The sequence below is a fragment of the Aquila chrysaetos genome, chromosome 2, assembly GCF_900496995.4.
Source record: "Aquila chrysaetos chrysaetos chromosome 2, bAquChr1.4, whole genome shotgun sequence".
NCBI lineage: Eukaryota > Metazoa > Chordata > Aves > Accipitriformes > Accipitridae > Aquila > Aquila chrysaetos.
Window position 1 is genome coordinate 14,757,703 of NC_044005.1, and position 22,336 is coordinate 14,780,038.

At 39.2% G+C, this 22,336-nt stretch overlaps 1 protein-coding gene across 17 annotated transcripts in view; it reads right to left on the reverse strand.

The window, feature by feature from the left end:
* The window catches only part of EML1 (EMAP like 1), a 131,033-nt gene that overhangs the window by 59,696 nt on the left and 49,001 nt on the right, over positions 1–22,336 (reverse strand). Inside the window, exon 1 of one of the 17 annotated variants that reach the window (XM_030030905.1) lies at positions 2,902–3,004. The exons of the other annotated variants lie outside the window; for them this stretch is intronic. Coding sequence (XP_029886765.1) covers positions 2,902–2,956 — 55 coding nt within the window. The 5' untranslated portion in view covers positions 2,957–3,004. Of the gene's footprint in view, positions 1–2,901; positions 3,005–22,336 lie in introns of those variants that run through there. 17 annotated transcript variants of the gene reach the window in all.

A 22,336-nucleotide genomic window follows, 5' to 3' on the forward strand; every position in this document is an offset into this window, starting at 1 on the left:
ATACTAATAATGTAAAGATCCTCAAAACACTTCAGGTGAATCCAAGGAAATAAAAAGCATGCCTTTAAAAGAAATCCACGTAGATAGAAATTTGCAGTAATAATACACAAACCTTACTGCAGTTTTACAATATAATAAGGATACCATTATGTCAATATATGTTACTTTTTGTGACTCTTTAACAGTGTCAATATACTTAGATTTGGTGACCTCTTTGCAATCTAGCGGTCATAAAACCCACAAATGTTCACCATCTTGAAAGGCTTTTGAAGGAGACTACAAATCCAAACAATTTGCCTTGAAGCGTTAGATCTACTTATCAGTCACTACCACTGCTTTTGCTCGTGAACAGACAGAACAGACATCACCTACATGGGTAGCATCGATAGCATGTCAGAATTAATCACTGCCTCTTTTTCATCAATGGGAAGAGAAAGGACTTTTAAGGTGAAATTTATGCAATCTGTTTTTAGAAATCTGAAATTAATCACTTTCTACAAGTGTTCATTTCTTTTCATGGATTATAATGCAAGTCTACATCACTGTCTCAAACATGTAAATCTACATCTCACGAGATAAATGCCACCTACAATGTCCAAAATTAGATAAAACGAGGAGGTATCAATTCAGATGCCTGATTTTTCATCATAATACATATTTGTGGTAAAGCTTGGAAAGAAGAGTCATTTGCCATTTATGCTTTGCTGAGATTCTGCAGGTTTCAAAGAGAAGGCAGCAAAAAAAGGGAATGTTCTTCATGCCTCTCTTTAAATTTTCCAACCAGTTAATCCATGATCTCATAGATTGGAAAGATTTCTTGTGGCAAACTAAAAGACAATACTGAGTCAGATGATTAATCTGCTTCCAGAGCGTCTTCCAGTTTTTCAGCAATTTATTACTTGAACTTAGCCAAATGTGAAGAAACATCTGAAGCAAAGCCAACAACAGGATGTGTATGCTGTTTACAAGAATGATTTCAATATTATTTCATTGTATGTAGGCTAAAGCAAAATTACATACTTACACTATTAGTTAGAAGGAAGCATATTAAAATGCATACTATTTTCTATAGATTTTACCCGCTGGAAAACCTAAATCTGAACTGTACATTAATGGTGTAGGAAATAATTACAATTAAAATAGACTTGGCATTTTCCCCTCAGAAGAACTACTTCATTAAACATATTCCACCTTTGCCTTATGCAGACATTAATTTTGAGGCTAATCTTGTCCAACTCAGACCATGGTAGCTGATTAAGTAGTGGAAACATTAGGTACTGATACTCAAAAGACTGGAAAACAAATTTGAGTTTATTCTATCTACCTGGTCTCTTTGGAGCACCAATTAACAGGACCAAATTGTATCCAAAGTACTTCCAAAACTTTTCAGGATATATTCTGTGCATTATATGTTTGTAAACTACCTAGCACAATGGGGGTGTTGTTGCTAGACACTATTACAATACACTTTAAAAGCAGCATCTTAAAGTCTTCGCCAGAATTGTCCTCAGATTTAGACACTGCAAGATATCAGAAAAGAAAATCTAAGCCTTCTGGGGATAGCAAATTCCAGCACTGGTCTCTGGCAAAAATTAAAAATAACGCACATGATGGAAAATATGGCAAAGGATGGCAGTGAAAAGGCACCATCACCTGCACACAGAGATGCCCTTCTTCTAGCATAAAGATATAGATTGTGCCAACAAGGCTGAATTGAGCTCAACTGGTAGGAATACTTTCCATCATTGAGGGATATTAGTAAGTACATCATGCTCTGCACTGCTCCTGAAATTAATTGGTACAACTATTCACATTCCTTGGAAATCACTATGAACTTCAGGACTGCTACTAGAGCCTTATGAAACATGCACACGGACAGAAAGGAGTTCTCCATCCCCAGCATGCAATGATCTGTATGGCAGAACACAGTAGCTGCTGAGAAAGCCCATGACACCGAAGGAGAGAAAGTTAAGAGTAGCATTTATTTAAAAAAAGGCAAACCAAAAAGCACAATCCCGCAGCTGAATTTAGATAGGGAGAACTATAGACTGGATTTGACCCAGCATACTAGAAAGCAGGTAAGAACACTGAAGATGCTACACTTCCAGAAACGTTTTTCCACCGTAAAGGCCCACATTTTTCAGACTCCACTAACTCTGCAAAACTGTCAGATGTAGCACATGTCACTTGGTACATTTGGAACCTCCCCTTCTCCTGCCCACATCATCACTGAGATCTCATGCAAGTAATTGAGTTACTTAAACTATTTTCTTCAAGCTCCCTGGGAGTCACACTACCACTAACTTTCAAATGACCTCTCCGCTTCACCTCTCTCAATGCCATCTGTTTAGCTGGAAACTCTAACAGTGCAGAAAAACATCCCTCTGTGGCAGGCATCTCCTACGTCTTCAAAATCCTGTCCTCCCTTTTTGGTTCATTTCATGCATCTTTGAGTCTGGGGCACAGAAGTCAGCCAGACAACCTATTTGATAGATACGGTCTGTCTGAACTGACAGCAACAGAGAGAAAAAGGAGAATTAGGAAGAGAGACAACCATCCAAGGTTTAAAATGAAAACATCTTGCAAAATGAACACAAGCAATTCGCTGTGGCACATAAACAGCAGAATGGAGCCACGACATCGTTGCCAGGCTTAGGTGCAAGATCTGGAAAGTACCAAGTATTCTCCTTGTAGCAATTTCTGTGGCATAATGTCAGCAGTCATTTGCAGACCAAAAGACTCTCTGTGCAAGAGAACAATGGGAAAATAAAACAGCAGGTTTAGTTTCCTTTGACAACACCACGCCAAGCTTCTTTGTTTAAAAGATTAGTGTCCACAGTATTTCACAGACTAAATATCTTTCCTCCATCCACTTTTCTAATGCAAAACATTGTACCATACCTGAAACACAGCAGCAGCTTTCCAGTCTTGTCTCCTGGGGACAATGACAACACATATGGGCAACAGCTTATCATAAAGTCTGGTACATACTGGACTGGTCTGCTAGACCCTGATTTGACCAGATTAGAGCTTTCCACTGCGAGAAGCAAGTGGATTTAAAGCCCAAAATAATGTTATCCCATTTAATCTTGTTATTTTGTGCAGTTAGGGAAAAAACAGACAGAAATTTTTAACTACAGTTAAAACAGTTAAAACTGTAAAAGCGTGTTGCTCTACCTGAAGTTTTGGAAATTAAAACTGGTTGCCAACTGAACACTAAAGGAATGGCCTTTATTATGCCAAATCCTCTAATTGCATTTTGTTATAAAAGTTTATATAATAGGATAAAAGTGCAAGCACCGCATATGCTTTTTTAGCTGGAAAGCTTTGCTTGTGAGGAACAAGAAATCACATCTAATCTTTAAACTCCATAGCCACAGGAACAATAGGATACCATGCCTATCTATAAGCTTATATACATATATATGCATACAGTCTCTGAACAGGTAGGACAACTTTTCAGTTCAATCCCTATTCTAATAGATGTACTTAAGAGTGATTAGCATTGCAAGGAGATGCCCTAGTTTGGTACAATCAGGTACATCTCACAGTAAGTAATCTGAACAGACCAGATTAGTTTTTCCATGTCCTCACAAGGTATGTATGTGTAGGAGGAAACGGGAAGAAGACAAGTCTATCCCACACATCTACCTAATGCCATACTCTGGACTGCACTGGGAACGCAACAGATAGGTAATCTAAAATAGACCACAGTAACAGTAATGTAAAGCATCATCTTGGGAGAACAGACCACTTCTAAACCACTCTAACAAAAAAACTGTAATCCAAACATTTGTTCCTCTACTATATGTGGACTACAGATGGTTATTTTTGTGAACAGTATCTTCCCTCCTCTAATACAGCTAGCTATTGTAGTCCAGTATTTATAAAATCTTGCGAATGTATTTCCCAACATTTGCTGAGGAATAACTTGTCCTTTTACAGTTTTACCACTAGAAACTTAAAGACAAGGAATATAACTTCCTAAAATTAGAAGCAGAATTTGAAAGGATAAATCCATAATAGCAATCATCACTCAGAGCCTCACAGCTGGGTGCACTGTATTCATTAACAAAATGGGAGAGAAGAAAATGATCTTAACAGAAAAGTCTCAGAAAGTTCCTTGTGGCTAATTAGTCAGCAATCACTGTAGCAAAATTATAAGCATGTGCCCTTGACCTGCCTGTAGCTGTCAAGCTATAACCAGCAGCTTACTATTTTTTCCCCAGCAGATGGTAGATGAGCTTCTACTTGGAAATCAACCAGTTAAAAATGATCTTCCCAACAGTGCTTAAGTGGAAGATGGAAGAAACTTCTGACACATCAATAAAATTGAGGAATTTTCCCCAGAAGAGGTCTATCGATGTAAATGCTTTACAGTTCAGAGTTACTGTGCTGGCTCTGTTGAGCATAGAAATCAATAGAAAAAGTTTTAACAAATTATCATTCCTCCACATTACGCCGGAGGAATAACATTGTGAACAAAAGCCAAGAGAGTAAAGACGACCTTCTGTAGCATAAAATTAATGCAAGGATAGTAGTCTGAAAAAAGTGACACCATGGGATCTGCCTAGAGTTAAGAAGCTGAAGTTACACCCTAACACAAACCTGTAGAGAAAGGAACCGGTAGCGTAATTAATAGAGGTATCTGAGGGCAGAAGAGTTGGGCTGAGTTTTACTGTCTTATCTTCTCAGTGATGTGCTAAGGATGTGCCTGTATCACACCTTTAAGAACAAGAGAAGAAAAGCAGATTGTGGAACATTGGAGAACATTTACGACGACTCATCTCCACGTCACAGGTACTGCTCAATGTCCAAGTCATCTACAAAAGCCAGCAAGGGATGAATTCAAATTCATCACATGATGTATGCTAGTAAGACTTCAGCTTTTGTTTAGCACTGTTAGACAAAAACAACCAACTTAGATGCAAGATTTGCTTCTCCTAAATGTGTTTTAAACCACATGCAAATAAACACCACACATTGGTACACACAAAACATTTTCTTAGAAACTTTTTTAGTACTTAGTTCAATATATTTTCACTGCCTTTAAAAAAACTGGATGCCTCCACTGGATTCTTCAACTATGCCATATGCAAGTAAAGCTGAAAGATGTACTTTTACTTGCAGTCAGGACAGATGTAAAAGGCAAGAAAACTGATTTAAAACATCTTTTAAAAGTTACTGATCTTAGCCTGTGATAATGCATTACAAACCAATTTTATTTTGTCTTGTTTGTTGCATACTTCTTAAGTTATTTTACTAGAGAAAAGTTGACTCACACTAGCAACAAACCACTAAGACGTTATCAGCCACTAGATCCGCAATTAAATGCGGCCTTTACGTTACATTAGAGATAGCCCTATATAAACACTTAAAACTACTTATTACTACACCTATACTACCTATACATTTCTTCACTTTCCTAACTTCCATATTTGATATTAGAATGGCAACTGATACTCAAATTTACCTGGACCATTAACTTTTTACCTGTAATTTCTTATAATCTGCATTTTAGTGAAAATTATAATCATATATGCATAAGGGTTTAAAAAACAAATTGAAAACACTATTAAACTTCAGAAATACATAAGCAAATAAAACACTTTTTCCATTTAAGAAATTAAAAATTTACAAAAACTGAGACTACATCAATAGCAAGTAATCCATAGCTATCAATTTGAAATAGTTTGTGTTTTGTCTTATTTCAAAAACTGTATCCTTTGAGAATTAAGAATTGGAAAATCTCAGCCTCTAATCAATAGCATTTATTTGTAAGATAAAAAACTGCAAACATCCTGCATTTACATTTCTTAAAGGCTTATCAGCTTTTTAAATTGTTTTCTGTAGACTCAAACTCTAGCGACAGAATAGGAAAAGAACAAAACATTCCTCCTGCACCTGCACAAGGGGTTATTGATGTCAAAAGCAGATTTATCACTTTTGCAAACTTCGGTTACTTGTTCTCAGCTAATGGCTTCACTTCCAGCAGTAGTCTGACTTTTCTTCAGAATTCTGTACCTCGTGAATATTTTAGTTTCTGAAATTAATACAGTATAACATTAGGTTTCATTACAGGTTGTCACAAAGACAAATCACAATCTAAATATTTAAAGGAAAAATTATTTCAAATTTAGAAAACTATTTTAAGTCTTCTTTTAAAACCTGTCTTGTTCAGTACTGTCTTTCACAGTAGCGTACAACTTTTTTCACTATTGCCAGTTAATCTAGTGCTAATGAGAAGTACTTGAATTAACTAATGACAGCCTTGCTTGGATGGAAGAGGAAAAAAAGCACACAGGATGCACACAACAGAATGAAATTTTTCCTGTGGTCCATCTTTGTCTTCCATTAGGGTTAAGTCTTCCTTTTATTTAATTCTGACAGATATAATATCATAATATAATTAATAGTAATACAATTCTTTATTCTAAAATCTTCAGATCACACATTCCCACTTTCCAGCAAAAAATCTTTACTGACATTAATGCAGAAAGAACAAACTGCCCTTGCCAGGACTCAAATACAGCCAGAGACACTGTATTTAATAGAGTGTTAGATGTCCTGGTAATAACCAGGAAGACGACTGCTTTAGGGCTTTTTAGGATACAGAGAAGGAAGAAAATCCCTTTATTCCCTATCCTTAAAAAGAAAAAAAATATTTCAGGTTTGTTTCAGGAAACAGAGAAACACACATAATCTGAAAAATTATTTGGTTTAAAATGCTACTCCTCTAATTGAAGACAATCTGCATTCTTTTTATATTTAACTGGATTCCCTAGCATGAGATGATATTCTTATTTTTACCAGTGGGGTGCACAGCATTGTCACAAATTTCACCTAGCTGTGATGCCATTCCCAGCACACTATGCAAGTGTGGTCCTGCTGCCCTGTGAGGGCAAAGGAGTTGTTCTCCAAGGCTTGCTCCATCCTCCACAGCATTTGGCAATGCTACAACGACATGCATGCTGCCTATTTTTAAAGAAATTCAAGTGTTCATGCAGGAGGAGAGGAAGGAGGAGACAGAGATAATGTTTTATAGCTTTCATGTTTGTCAAAAAAAGTTTACAAATATGCTTTGATCAACTAATGTAGTATTGTATCTCCCCAAGGCTACGCAGAGAGTCCTCAGTAAAAGGGAGAGAGCCAGCAGATGCCTGATCCGCCCTTGGCTGGGAACAAGCCCTGGGCCAAGGTCCAAGCAGAGCCTGGCTCATGACCGTTCCTCTCCCTCAAGGACTTTCTGCGACTGATTTCCTTCTGGCGGCAGTCAGTACTTCTCCCGTATGAGTTTCACCTGAGAGATTAGATGGGCGAAGGCTGTGCGGTGCAAATCCTTTTCCAAAAGCCGTCTCCTACTGGCACTGAGCTGAAGTACTAGTGTGAACAAACGCTGCAGAAAGCCTGGCTGATAAAGCTCTTGTAGCCCTGTGATTACCAAGCATCTGAGCTTCAACCTTCATGATAAGGTGGAGTCTACCAGCAAAGACAAACATATTAGCCATAAGGCTAATACGGCCATACAGCTTTAGGGCAAAAGTTCTCTTATGCTGTCTTAGCTCTGGATGGGGGTGGACCTCACGTAAGTCAGACCTCTGTATTCAAGTGTACAGACACAAGGTAGGGCAAGTATAGCCACTTGAACTAAATTAATTTAATCTTTTCAGGGTTCTCACTTGTGAACCTGGAATTTATTTATTTACCTATCTTCCCCTCTTTGATCCTTTCTTTTTTTTTTTCTTCCTAGGCTACAACTTCAGAAGTCAAATTCAAAACATGTCAGGACACCATTTAACACTACAGTCTCTATTTACGATTCAAACAGGTACATTTTTAAAAGCAGTCCTGAACACAGATTAGTGGTCTCCAAGTATGTAAAGATTATTTCAGTGATAAGATTTATTTGCCCAAAATGGCACCCAGGCATAGTAAACTTCCTCAACACATCACAGAGCAGTGATTTCCATGGGCAGTAAGCCAAGCAACATACTGAACTTGGATATCGCTAGATTTACAAGAGGTGGGAAAAATGCTGAAACTGATTGGAAAACATTTCTCCCTACTGCACTGAAGAGATAGTTCAGAAACAGTATCTGCTTACAGCACATCAATTTTCTAAGCCAGACAAGGCAAGCAGTGGACGCCTGTTTCAAAATACCTTTCAGTTTAGCAGAAGACAAAAGTAAAGTCTAGTATAGAAATGCTTCAGCATGTGAATACTTAGTTATGTAAAAGACACAAACATAATAAACAATCTCGTGGTAAGATACACAGAGCAGAAGGTCATATTCCCAATATTTAACATGACCATTTAGGAAAACCCCCAGATGTGAGTCTCTCTCCATGGCAGAGAAGTCTCACGCCCAGGGCTACAGCTTCCCAGTGACCCAGTGCCAGTGACCCAACTCCTCATGCTCAATGGTCTTATTTGTAAAAGTTTCCAAAAGTTGATTCTTCACCAAAACACAGCATTTCATATTTGTAAAGTCAAAAGGTAAAGAGAAATAAAAAATAATCTGGTTGATCAGGCATCCCCAGTTATGCTCAAGCTAACAAGCAACCTCTATAGCAGTGAGTGCCACTAAGGCAAAGGAGTCACACACTCGAGCAACTATATTCTACCCACACCTCCCTTTTTTTTTTTTTTTAATGGAAACAAGACAGCTTCATAAGCACACTATCAAGTAAAAAAAAACCCCAAACCCACAAAAAAACCCCAACCCAAGTATTTTACTGAAAAACACATTTTGAGCAGTCATTCTCAGTGTGATAGCTCCCACTCCCCTATTAATTAAAAAAAAAAATTCTTAGAAAAATATCATTAATTTTTATATATATCTTTTACTGTATTGCAAGTACTTCAATGCCTTTCTAGCTCTCCTTCCCGGAAAAAGACAGGCTTTTGAACTGGCCATCAAATTTACTGGCTTTATATTTACTGGATTTCAAATTTACATTAAATGCATTTACTAGATTTATTGGACTCGGGGAAAGTCTATCTTGTGAAATGAATGAGGCAGAATTCCAACAAAAATTATAGGGGGTGATGAAGTAATTAAAAAAATCTTGTAACACATGAATAAAACAGTCGTGTTTTAAGCTTCATTATGCAGCCTTAGTTTTAACATTTTCTAACTTCCCAGAGCTTAAAAAGGAAAGCTTAATAATTTTCCTAATTTTTCCAGAGCTGTTAGAAGTTTCTGTCTGCTTGCTACTTCATCCACAGAAATAACCGACAGCAAGGAGAGTGTGTTAGTATCTGTGGATCCATACCAGAAGATAACAAAATACTTTGTTTAACAGATAACTGCCTACAGCAAAGTAAAGACAAGACCCAAGAAATCTGCATCTCCTTACAAACTCTGCAAGGACTATGCTCTCATGGTGCTGGTTCTGGAGGCTTCTGCTCTTCAACCTTTTCCACGTCTGTTACGACACTGGAACGGGTTGCCCAGAGAAGCTGTGGATGCTCCATTCCTGGAAGTGTTCAAGGCCAGGTTGGATGGGGCTTTGAACAACCTGGTCTAGTGGAAGGTGTCCCTGCCCATGGCAGAGGGGTTGGACTAGATGATCTTTAAAGGCTCTTTCCAACCCAAACCATTCTGTGATTCAACCTGTTCACAGTCCAGTCCCTTTCTGCCCGGCCCCCCCCCCCTCCATTTGCCCCGTTCCTCCTTTTCCCGGTTCCCAGCATCCCTCACCAGACACACCAGCCTGCTCCCCGCCCAAGCTCACAGCCTCCCCACCAACCTGCTCTGACGTTCCCTCATCCCAGCTTGCCTGAGCCCACCCCAGGTCCCCCCTCCAGCTTCTGCTCCTCCTGCTTCCTCCACACAGCCCGTGAGCTGCAGAGGGGCCAGGGCAGAGCAGAAGATACATCCCCTGCACCCATCATAGGTAAAATATACCCAGCCCTACCCCTGCAGCCCTCACTCAGGGTCTCTTTAGCTGTTCTGCAGGGTAGGTGGGGCAAGGGCTGGAGGACATTCAGTTGTGCTCCCAAGACCCGTACATGAAGCCTGATTAACACTGGTGCTATCAGACACTACAGCACACAGAGCGGAATTATCATCTGCTATTCTGGCAGCTCACATCTCTGCTGCAAAGTATCATTTCTGAAAGACTTGCAGCCTGGCAAATGGGACAGAACAGCGGTGTGGTGGGAAACGGGTATCCTGACATGCCCAGTCCTCCAGAACTCAGCCTGACCTCTCAAGAAACCAAAACAGTGCTAAAAATTTGCAGAGAAATTAGTATCTAAAAGCTGGCAGCATGGACCGTTTTCCCCTTACCGTTGTTTTGAGAAAGGGCTGGACAGTTTGAAACTGCCTATGAAACAGACTCTGAGGAACACATCCGTGTGCAGGACCCATGCACCAAGCCCAAGGGTTCAGATGTCACCCGTACACAGCCTGTACACGGTGCCAGCAGCGAGTTGCTACCCGACCCTCACAACTGCCTCCCAACTGCCCACAGACAAGTCCCTGCAAATGCAGGCAGCTGTCACTGCTACTAACTTTATGGAAGAGCTTGCCCCACATCTCAAGTCAGCACACGCAGGGATGCAGTCACCTCTGTGAGCTGCACTGGGGAGTCGCAGTTCCAGGGCGTGGGGCGAGTGCCTCCCACCAGTAGTTACTGCAGAGAGCTGGCAGCACTGCCAGGCCGGGAGCTCAGGAGGCTTCAGCAGGTAGGAGTGGGTCCCTGTTTGTCACGGGAAGGAGCTGGGATCTGGTATGCAGGTGGAAAGTATGGAACTAGGGTCCTAGCAGGCACAGCACCCAGAATATGCACAATATCCAAAGCATGCAGTTACACACAGCACAAGGAAAATGGGCAGTTGCCGCTACCTGATCCCAATTCTGCTGCCACCACTACCTTTGACCTGCTGCTGATACCCTGCCAAATTATGTTGGATGTCCCAAAATCCCACAGGAATATTAAATGCCATGTATTTTTTCTGTCTCATGCATATCTCCTCATAATTCATCTTCCTGCAGACTAATTATAAAATTCATACACTATAGCTGTGTCAAGGCCTTGCTTCACCTTCCCCCCCTCCGTCCATTCCTCCTCTTCCTCAACACAAACTACAGAACCCACCTTCTCCTTCAACCGTTCCTTCCTGTGCCCTTAACAGGATGCAAAGGCAGAAAGGGTAGCACTCAGAATATACTGTGCAAGAAAAAGGTTATTATTCCAGAAAGTTAATTTGAAAGTGAACAAGACACTGGGTGTAACTGGAAGCTAATGCACACAGTTCTAAGATTATATGCATAACATGGTGTATTAAGAACTTCTTACCTAGACAAAGGAGTGATTCAGAAATAGAAATGAGAGTGCCAGTAGGTTTCTCCAGCTTCTTCTGGATTATTTCAAATGGATACAACCCGTTTTCACTTTAAAACCTGTGCTTTACACAACTGTTCAGAGGGCTTCATCTTCAGTGCAATGTTGCTTAAAGAAAAATGCATACAAACTTGCATATCATTCATATTTAATGCCTTGCCAACGCACACCTTCTTTTTACTATCTAATTATCATGTGGAAGCCTGTCAAAAGTGTCAAAAGCTTTTTTTTTTTTTTTAAGCTGCTACTTTTATCATAAGGAAATAAAAAAAAGGATGAAAAACTCTGAAAGACATAGTCACTTTAACAATGCTCATTTGTTTCCCAAGGTTTGTGCCTAGAAAAGGTCAAAAGAACCCCTTAGACTTCACTGCACTCTGCACCAGCCACTTTGGGAGGAGCCTTGAAGGACTGAGCTTATTTTACTGCCCCATGTTTCCACTCCCACAGCCGTGGAAGTGGGCATTCAGCTCATACAGATTACAACATACGATAACTGAGGTTTAGTATGCAACTCTTAACCATAGCTTGCTAAAGGACAGGTAAAAGGGACTCATAAGATCAACAACATGTCAATTCTTCCAGGCTGTAACTGGAAAAAAGAGGAAAGATTTCATAACCTTGCAAGTTGCTGACTTGTCAAGGGAGTCACAGAATTGCTGTTTCCAAAACAGAATGATTTTAAATTTTTATACAGGTCTAACATTTAATTTTAGTACAACAAAGGGTTATGTACAAAGAGAAACTGAATAAATATCTATGCAGCAGAACAAAAGGTACTACAATAAACTGCAAGTAAAACCAGATCATTTACACTATTGTTTAAGATAAATGAAGTTTCCACTAAAAAACTTACTACTACATTTACAGTAATGATAACGCTTCCACAGTGCACAGAAGTCATAACAGCAAAGACAGTTATTTTTCCTTGGCTTATAAAATGAGGTTTTACCCTGTTGAACATCAGGGATCAGTAAGGACCGATTAAACAACTTTGATCCAGAACCCCAACAAGCTGCCTCGCTCAACCCGGAAGCAAATGGTTCAAATTAATTAAACAAACTAAAGTGTGAACAACACTGGTGACTCCAGAGAGCACCATGGGGCACGCTCCCCTTGTTGCCCAGAGTTTGTGCCCTAGACTACAGCTGAAATGGCACCCCATGCCACTCAGGTCTCCGCAGCAGACGAACCCAGAGAGCCTGGTAAACTGAGTAATGGGTGCGTAACTCTACTTGTTTTAAAATCCCTTTATATATTTTAGCCAATACTAAATCTAGTAACCTTAGTTAATACTAACCTGTGCAGTGCAGGAAGTGCTCTATGCCACAGCTGGGAACAGCCAAAGAGAAAGACCTTCATCCTGCCACAGTCAAGATGTTTGAAATACCTTTTTTTTCTCCCTGATGTATTTGTCCTACTTCTAATCCAGTCCCTCAAGACACTTCTTTTTAAGGCAGCCAGACTGGAAGAAGTTCAGAATAGCCAGGAGAAGGTAGTCCATATGTATTTTATTCTTGGGGGAAGTACCTGAGCAGTGCTGAGGTAGCATCTGAAGAGCCTTGCTAGGAAAGGTGAAGGCAGAGAGGTTTTTCCCATGCTTGCTGTTTGGGATATAGACAGCCATGGACTTGGCAAATGTTTGCTTGCTGAGCCGAGTAGGGGACTGACAGACACTATGTAGAACCAGAATTACAAAGATCCAAAAGCCTGTGTTGTTTTCCCAAATATCTTTCCTCACCTTTTCTGGTACTTGTCAGTGGTCCATGGGGCATCATCTAAGAAAACTGGGCTGTAACAAAATATCTCCCCCTTGAATCTCATGTTCCACTTCTTAAATGGATTAACCAGTTCTTAATGCTAGATATTAAAACTCTGACAAAAATGTATGTGGTTTTCCCCACCATTGATTTTAGCGACTGTTCCAAAATAAAACCAAACCACAAAAGATACACAGTCTCTGCAATTCTGTAATTTTAGGGTGTTTGCTAAAAATCAGCAGTTTCACTTATTCTTGTGTTAAAATATCTACATGCTGTAAAGAAAGAAAATGTCAAAAGCATGAACTTTATTATCCTTCTCCCTGCCCCCAGAGAGGTATCAGCCAGGCAGCAGCTACTTCAAAGCTTCACATCACACATGCCTAGAGACTTAAACCAAGAGAAGCAACTGCCAAATTCAGGAGGCAGTAAAAGGCTTAGATTTAGAGGGCTCCCCGAGGCTAAACATTTTTTTAAATTAAAAACTCAAAAATAAAAACTAGAAAGGAGGAAAAACCCTGAAGTTACACCCTCCTGGAACAACATGCACACAAATCTCTCATAACCTTCTGAGTCACAGCAACCAGGGTTAATAACCCAGCACCGACCAAACGGTTTCTGGGCTTCGCAAAATCCTACAGAGCCTTGCAGGAATCACTGGAGCTGCTTTAGGCTTACTTCAACTTTTTGGAAGCGAAGAAGAGCAAACAAACAGGACACACAGCTGCTCTCTCCAGTGCAAGGCTCTTAATCCAGCCCTTCCTACACAGGACCACTGAAGATGACTGCTAGCTCCTGCAAGAGTATTTTTGTTTAAATTCCTCAACGCACAGAGGTCTTGTGGATCTTCCTCTTCCCCTTGCAACGAGTCTGCTGAAATCAAAGAAATGCTTCAGCTGCAGTCAGCCAAACTTGATTCTGAGAACAGTCCAGCAGCATCACACTGATAACGTTTGTTACTGATTAATTCTGGGTTTAGGGTATGCCTTTTCCTGCAAAATTATGGAATAATCTCATCAACATGCCCCTGAAACCAGTATGTTCCCAAGGTAGACAATATAACAAAGAAGAGATCATTGTTCTTTTTACAGAATTTTCTTTTGTACATCTGAGAGAGAAGTAAAATTTTGAAGAAATGCATAGTTACAAAGTTTTAAAGTGCAAGGAAAAAAAGTGGATGATATGCAATTAGAAATTAAAATTTCTGTGTATAAAAATATTGAGTACACCTGTGTGCCTGGGGCTACCTATGAAATTTTTTTGATTCAAATGTGATGTCATATTCTGCAAAGAACATAAGAAGAATTACAAAAAATATTGAGATTCATAGCTTCCAGGGAGAAAACACAACAACAAAACACACACAGACACACATGAAAGCAACCACAAAAGCTAACCATTCACCAAAGAAATGCAGGAATCTCAATGGTAAAAAATTTATGTTAGTACACTCTGCTTTGAATGGGTAACTGGATTGAAAATGAAATTTATGATGCATGTGTAATTTTCCACCTCTATGAACTTTTAATTCAATTATAAATCATATTTGTAGCAGTCAAAAAGTACTTTTCCTCTTTATTACAGTCTTCTGGCAGCTGCCTGCCTCTCGCCTGTATTGCCTTACGCATTGTTTTAAAACTTTGCCTACCACCACTATGCCTGGCACCATACAGAAAAAAGGGGATCACTTCTACCTGCTACAATACAAAACAGATGGGTATCACTTCTAACTTGGATTAATTTATTGATGCCATGCAACACATGATGCCACAAGCAGCTGCAATGACAAAAGCAGGGGTCCAGATCCACAAGACACAATGGCCAATCTAGAAGACCCCAGTCTGCCTGCAGCACCCGCTACTCCTATAATTTATCTTCTGCTGCCTCTGGAAGTTGATTTAATTCTCCAACCTGGCAGAAAACTAACCCAGCAAAAGCAAAACCAAAGTACCACACACAAACACTGCATAGATTTTATTTTTTTTTCTGTTGGGTTAGCATGTTAAATTAACTCTGACAAATTAGTCTGTCAAGTGTTGAGTGCATAAAACCACAGAGAGCAAGAGAGGGAAGGGGAAGCAAGATCTTCCTCCTGAGCAGCCACATGGTGTATGTTAGCTTATCTGCTCGAGTTATTGTAGCCTGAAAATGGGAATGGATGGCAGCGGGGGGGGGGGGGGGCATCAGGTTTGCCCCCAAGACCAGAATCCACTTAACCTCAGTCTCCTGAATTTTATACTGCTATCTTCCAGCTCCCACAGCTCTCCGGTTTGTTAACCTTTACTCCTAAGCAACCCTATACACCCTCTTATCGCTTAACATCTGAAGGACCAAGCCTGTCATCTTTAACATCCCTTATTCAGTCTCCCCCAACTATGTTACATTATATTCTTTCATTTAATTGAAAAAATTGAAACATTATCACATAGTGTTACTCGTCTTCAAAGTTAGTAGTTAGAACGATTTTATTACATCAATATGCATCAGAAACAAGGTAAATTTTATGAAAAGAAGCAGATAAAAGGAGAAAGCGTTCTTTCAATTTAGCTGTGCCCTGGGGAAAAAAAGGAAGGAAAAAAAAAAGTGGTAGGTTGCCCTGGTATTGACTCCCCCTGTTTAAACAAATTTTAGAAGTAAGCATATCAATCACCCACGGGTATGTCTTCACATAAGAGGTTAGGGTCCCAGCAAGAGTATCCTAACTAGGAATGACAGCTACAGAATGGAATCTCTCAAATAACTTACACATGAGACAATGCTGGAATAAACCACACTACTCTGCTAACTGCTGTGAAGTTTCACCTTAATGCCTTACAACTGTGAACTCCATAAAAAAAATGAGTAGATACAAATATATTGGTCTTGGGACACCATATCAACAAATACATTTTCCAGCTTCCATGAGTTTTAGTTATGAAGCATTCACTTAACGGCAAACACTTTTCAGCTCCATAGCTGAACATTCAATGCCATGACTCCATTTCTTAACTGTTTCCAAAAACCAAAACAAAGCATCCAGGTCATAAAAGAAAGCTGAAATACAGTTCAGATAACTAATGATTTAATTCAGCTATAAATTTGTTCTGAAAGACTACTGGTGTGATAGTCAGAAACATTTTTTTCAGACTTGCGCAAATAACATGCTTATTCTAAGTCTTTCAGATAACAGACTGTCAAATGTAGCAAAAACAATCTAAGCAAAACCCACCGTACAGTAATCAATCATACTGGGGTGGGGAATCCCATAACCAGAAACCTTACTATTTGTATCCTGTTTATTCAGCTTTAAAAACAGAGGTGGAAACACTGAGCTATTAAATAATAAAAAGGCCAGGTAACCCCCCCCCCCCCCCCCGCTCCTTCCCTTTAAAATGACTGGTCTTAAATGCTTCAATAAAGCAGAACTCTTGTAAATGTAAAGCCTTGATTTTAGCTCTGTCTGATCCATTAAACTTTGCTCAAAAGAAGTCAAGAGTTTCTAGGTTTCAGTTCTGAACACTGTCAGTGTCCATAATGAGCTTTTTGATAAACAAACCCTTAATAAATCTTCAGACCTACAGAAGCGCTCAAGCCCAACACAAGTCCTATGGTCCCTTGTTCACAGTATTAAGAATCTCTTCTCAAGAAAAACAGAGTGGAACAACGAGTAAACAACTTTGCAGGAGTAGTGTACCGACCATATTTCTTCCCAAATTAGAAAGAATGATGGTAAGAGACTAAAGACTGGGAGACAACATCACTCAAAGAAGACGACAGCACAACGGCCCCAGCTCTAGCTGCCACAGCAGCACTACCCGCCAACTTTGATAACCACTGGCTCCCGATACATATTTTAGCTTGGACCCCGAGGGTGCTCGTGCAGTGATCATCACCACTCACCCCTCTTTGGTTCATATCGTGGCCAAGTCTTGGAAGTGCACTCCAGCAGTGCACCAGGAGCACCTGAGTACTAATGATGTGTGTTTAGCGCACGGCGTCAGACTAGAACCAGTCCATGGTAAATGCAGAGACATACGGACACCCGAGTCCTCACCACAAACTGTTCTGCTTTACAGATTTCTTTTTCTTGTCCCACATTTCCTGCTAATGTAGACATACCACTAAAATACAGCATCTCGGAGCTACTGCATCTTAGATATACCTCTTTTAAAGTATTCCGCCCTTCAGCTGTAGATCCTGCAGCACACCATTCGAGAAAAGGTTTATCTGTACGCCACCAGTGGCTGACCCTAGCCTACACATCTGCCAGACCACACACCAAAACCCCAAATTTTAAAAATGGATCTTTTCTCACTTCTCAGTAGAGAAAGGCCTCAAGCCTTGCAAAACATATAAATGCTTAACTTAAAAATTTTATGTATAAAATCTTTTGTCCCAAAGGATCCCTAATTAGTTCATCAAAACATCTGAACACAGAGGAAATTACTTATTTCCAAACTGAAATACAGCCACCACAGGGATCTCACACACACACTGTCTAGCATAAAAGGGAGAAAAAGAAAAAACCTACCCTCACACCTCCCTCCATGCATGGTATTATACAGACTTAGCTAAATTACAGTGGTGTATACTTTTTACTATGAGAGCCAAAATTACTAAGAATCCTCATTTTCTTAGACTCAACTGAGTTTGCCACAAACATTTTCAGAGTTTGAAATCACAGTCGTACTGAAGTCCGCAGCCAAACTCCTATGAGCTGCACTGCATCACGATTTCGGCTGTTAACCCAGATCACATCAGTAATTGTTTACTGTGTTACACTGATCTATTTTAAATATGCTTTATATCCATGCCTCATATAATCCATGGACATGAACTCCTCAAACTCAGTTTTAAAATTCAATTCAAAATTCAATTTTTAGGTTCACAGTTAGGAACCTAAAAAAGATGGCCTGATTTTTCATATCACTTGAGTATAGTCCTGGCTGTCACTGCCCTATTATTTTGGCCTATATTTGGAAGATGTAAAGCAAAAAGGCAGAAGTGCAGACACTGGTTCAAATAAAGACTGGCCTGAGTCTCAGGATATGCTAATGCCTCTCAGGTTTTTATCAGTGTAGATAAAGACCCCACTGCCCCCCTGCAGCCCAGCCAGCCTCACCAGACCACCCATCTAGCCACAGACCTCGCTCACCTCCAAGAAGCCATCCTCTGCCAGCGTGCAATTAATCGGACACTGAGCGGTAGGACCATGTGATGTAACTCATTAAGCCTGATGTGCTTACCTCAGGGTCAGGAGAAGGACCCACCTGCCGGACCCTGCAAGTTGTATAAAGCACCATCTCCATTTGGGAGATGGAAGGATGCTTTCTAGGCAGCAATAGGTCTGGGTAAAACAGTCTGGGAAATGCTGGACAGGGAAGGGGAAAGGAAGCAACAGAGTGGTAACTGGTTTTAGTAAACATAAATATGAAACTGACTGTCAGCATCTTTCTCAGGTTTCGGGATGATTTTTTTTAAAAGCTGCTCCTAATGCTGCTGACTTCAGGGTACAAAACATTCCACAGTCTCAGGGAATTTCTAGAAACCACTGCCCAGCCATCCCCACTTGGGTGTACAGGAGCTGCAGCTGGAAATCTCAAAAGCTGTTTCTGTTTGTTGTGTTTTCCACCACAGTTGTAAGAAAAAGAAATATCTAGTTTTCATGAAATACAAGGTTCTTTACAAAGTTTTCATTAAAAAATATTTGCCTTTACTAGCTTGAAACAATGACTGATTCTCCATCTTTTCTATTTACATATTGAAATGTGCTCACCTATTCTGTCTCTTAGGAACCTCACATTTTAAAGCTTAGCTTAGACTCCTGTTCACACACAATTCTCAGATGACTACAAGCCAGTAGCAATGTTTCATATATTGACCTGCAACAGATTATAGAAGTTATACTTAAAAGCAGAAAATATTTCTTCTTTCCTGTTTGCAGGAAACTTACCTAAGTTTCCAATCAAATACAGAGTCTATGCTATTAAGAAATGCAAACTGCTTTTATCACAATGAGGTGTTTAATTGAGATTTTAAATCCAAAAAGGCAATTAGTTACTCCATTCCACAATATCTAAAAACACTGCTAGAGACCTCCAATACTACTTTTAAAATTAGTATATTATATTTATTCAATAATCAGTCATTTCAAAGCAAGACAAGAAAATGATGGACCATGTCAGATTTTACTCTTTGGAAGTAATGGAGTGTGGACAATCTCACTTAATTACTTTCCAAAGAATTAATTTAGTGAAATCATGTTAACATATCATTATCCCCACCCCATCTCCCTAAAAAACCTCAGGGAGCTACTTCCACATTTTAATTATGTAATGGATGAACATTTTAAATTGTGTTTCATGGAAGAAGAGCATCACCCATAGTTCCTTCTGCACTCCCTCTAAGCTTTCACAATTCCTTATGGTTGCCCAATTAGTGTCATTTGTGAACAGCAAGCACCCCACAAAAAATGTAGTCATTATACCATTTCACCTAACCTTCCTACTTATTCTCTCACATATTCCTTGAGATTTTAATGATCAAAAGACAGGTTCTTCATTAGAGCTTTGCAAAATTCCTCTTGACAAAAGAACTGCAGCATCAACTTTAAAATCTTCATCTTAAATTTCTAATGAAAGGAGAAACAGGAGGCAAGTCCGGATAAAACCTATTAAAATGTATGTCGCTGACTGGCATACTCCCTCACTGCCTCCTCACATATTCACTTTTTAATGATGTACTTCTAATATAATTTTAATCCTTATTTGAATTGTTTGCACGTGGTTTAAGCGTCAATAAAATAATCTGAGTTTTGCTATACTGAATTAGAACTTAAAACACATATTATATCAGCTCTGTAAAGTATCATTAAATTTTTAAAAAACTCCTTGAAGATCAGATAAAGCATGTTTTTTTGCTGAGAGCCCAATGCTTTAATTTGCAATTCTGTATGTTGTTTTATTCATGATAAAATACTTGATACTTGTAGTTTCTTTCTATACTGCTAACACTGACACAGATTCTCTATTGAGGTTTGACTGTCACTGAAGGATTCTCTCATGACTGGTCTACATTTTCGTTTGTTTTTAAAAGCTTAGTTAAAAAAAAAAAAAAAGAAAAAAATTAAATTCCAGTAACTACAATTAACACTATCCATAACTAAAACGAGCTTTAATAATTCATGATTGGGAAATACATAGCTAATTAAAGGGCAACAAATTCATTTTACTTATATAGTGTCTTATTAAAAATAATAGTTTGAGCTTTAATAGGCTAACAATATATATTGTGAAAGTGTCCATTACAGCAAGTTATTTTTATTTCATAGTGTACTGATTTATTCTGCATTCAATTACTGCACATACGAAAAAATGGGTTTCTGTATGCCACCCCTCCCCTTTATTCCAGGATAGAAGGAAATAAGTTCTAGAAGCAAGCTGATCAAAAAAATCAACTTGTATTCTATATAGCTCCAAAATGTGCAAAACAGACACTTAATGTAGAGTCCAATCCATCATTACATTTAAGAGTTTGTAAGAGCCAGAACAAATCTCAATGAAACAAATAAGAAAATGCTGTCCAAGCAATTCTGAGCAATAAAATTTTCTATTGTCCTACAAAACTGATAGAAGTTTCATGTAGGGTATCTCCTCCACTCCCGAGTTCAAAACATGCTGCTGTCCTGGACAGAACAGGTCTAGAGATGAAACACGAGAAAGCCTGGTTTGTATGTCTCTCTTGTTCTAGGCTTTTGAGAAAAACAACAAACATGAGTAATGCTATTAACATGTTTGCAACATCTTTTTGAACATGCTTGCAACATCTTTTCATACACACAGTGCATGAATCTGCCCAGTGAGAACCAAATTAAATCAAATCTCGGTTTGCATTATTCCTAGAAGTGATCACAGTAAAACAAATTACAGTCTCTTCCAACTCTTGACAGATTTGAACTAGTGACCTGAAAGCTCAACTTACCATTGTTCCTTCCCTAATCCATATTATACTGTGTCATTTTGGTCCAGCTGTAGGAAGAGGGTAACTGGCTGTATTTCAGAAGGTTAGGGAGAGGAAGTGTGAGAGTCAAATGGGAAAGAAGAGCCAACTGCCAGAATAATACTGTCCATAAAGGTTTCCTGTTTGTGGCGTTCATTTCCGCACTGACAGGGCATCACTCCACTTGTAGATACATGAGTCAGAGAGACAAGGTATATATATTCGATTTATTTTGTGGTGGATAATTACAGAAGCAGAAGAGTCAAACTGGAAATAAACTGGCCAAAACTAGTATATGAACTGATTCACACAATTTACTTTTCATGACTTAAAAGAAACAGTGACTGACAGTTATCAAAACTACTACCTGTCAAAAATCTTAATGATTTAGTGATTTAGGGGAGAGGGAGGGAGCAAAAAGGATCTGTTACTTTTTAACAGGTTTTTTTATTATTCTGCTTTTTTTTTTTTTTTTTTAATAAAAGCTAATACAGTTGGTATTACTTCAAAATTTTCTCAAACTCTAAATTTTTCTACTAGCAATTACACTTCAGGTAATCAGTTAAACAGAACTGTAATTAATATTTCGGAATCCCTTGCCAAATAAATCAATTCCATTAAGAAAGAATTTGTTTTACACTTTTTTTACTGCTTTACCTAGATACTCTAAATTTGAAGTTTCTGTCAAACAAGGCATCCGTGGTTGCAGAAATGGCCATTTGACAGCTACAATTTTCCCACTAGCCAAGTGAAGGATACTAAAGAGATGCCTCAAGTTGTTAATGAATCAAGGATAAATTCTCACTTCCTTCTCTAGGTCCACACAGGCATTTTGCAGAATGCAGGAATCAAAGATTTCACTCTTTAAATTCTACATGCCTAATAATCCTGCCCACAGCCATTAGCGTGGTGAAGGCCATGTTTATTAGGTCATCGTTATGGCTAAAAATGGTTAGAGAATAGTGGTCAGAAGACCCACAAAGCCCTGCCCACACCCTACGTGTCTCCCCCAGCCTGCCTATAATCACTACTGATCACTCTTGCAGCTCAGTAAATCAGCCGGAGGCGAGATGAGCACTGTCTGTAATTTCAGTCTGTGCCTTGTTCTGTAGAGTTTCATGTCCAGCACGGTTCTCTCCATCAGTTTTTAAGCAGACGCTAAAAATCTCGACACTATCTTGCCTTATCAATATTCTGCCACTTTTACCTTCAGCTTAAATAGCACATTACCAACACCCTGATTGACT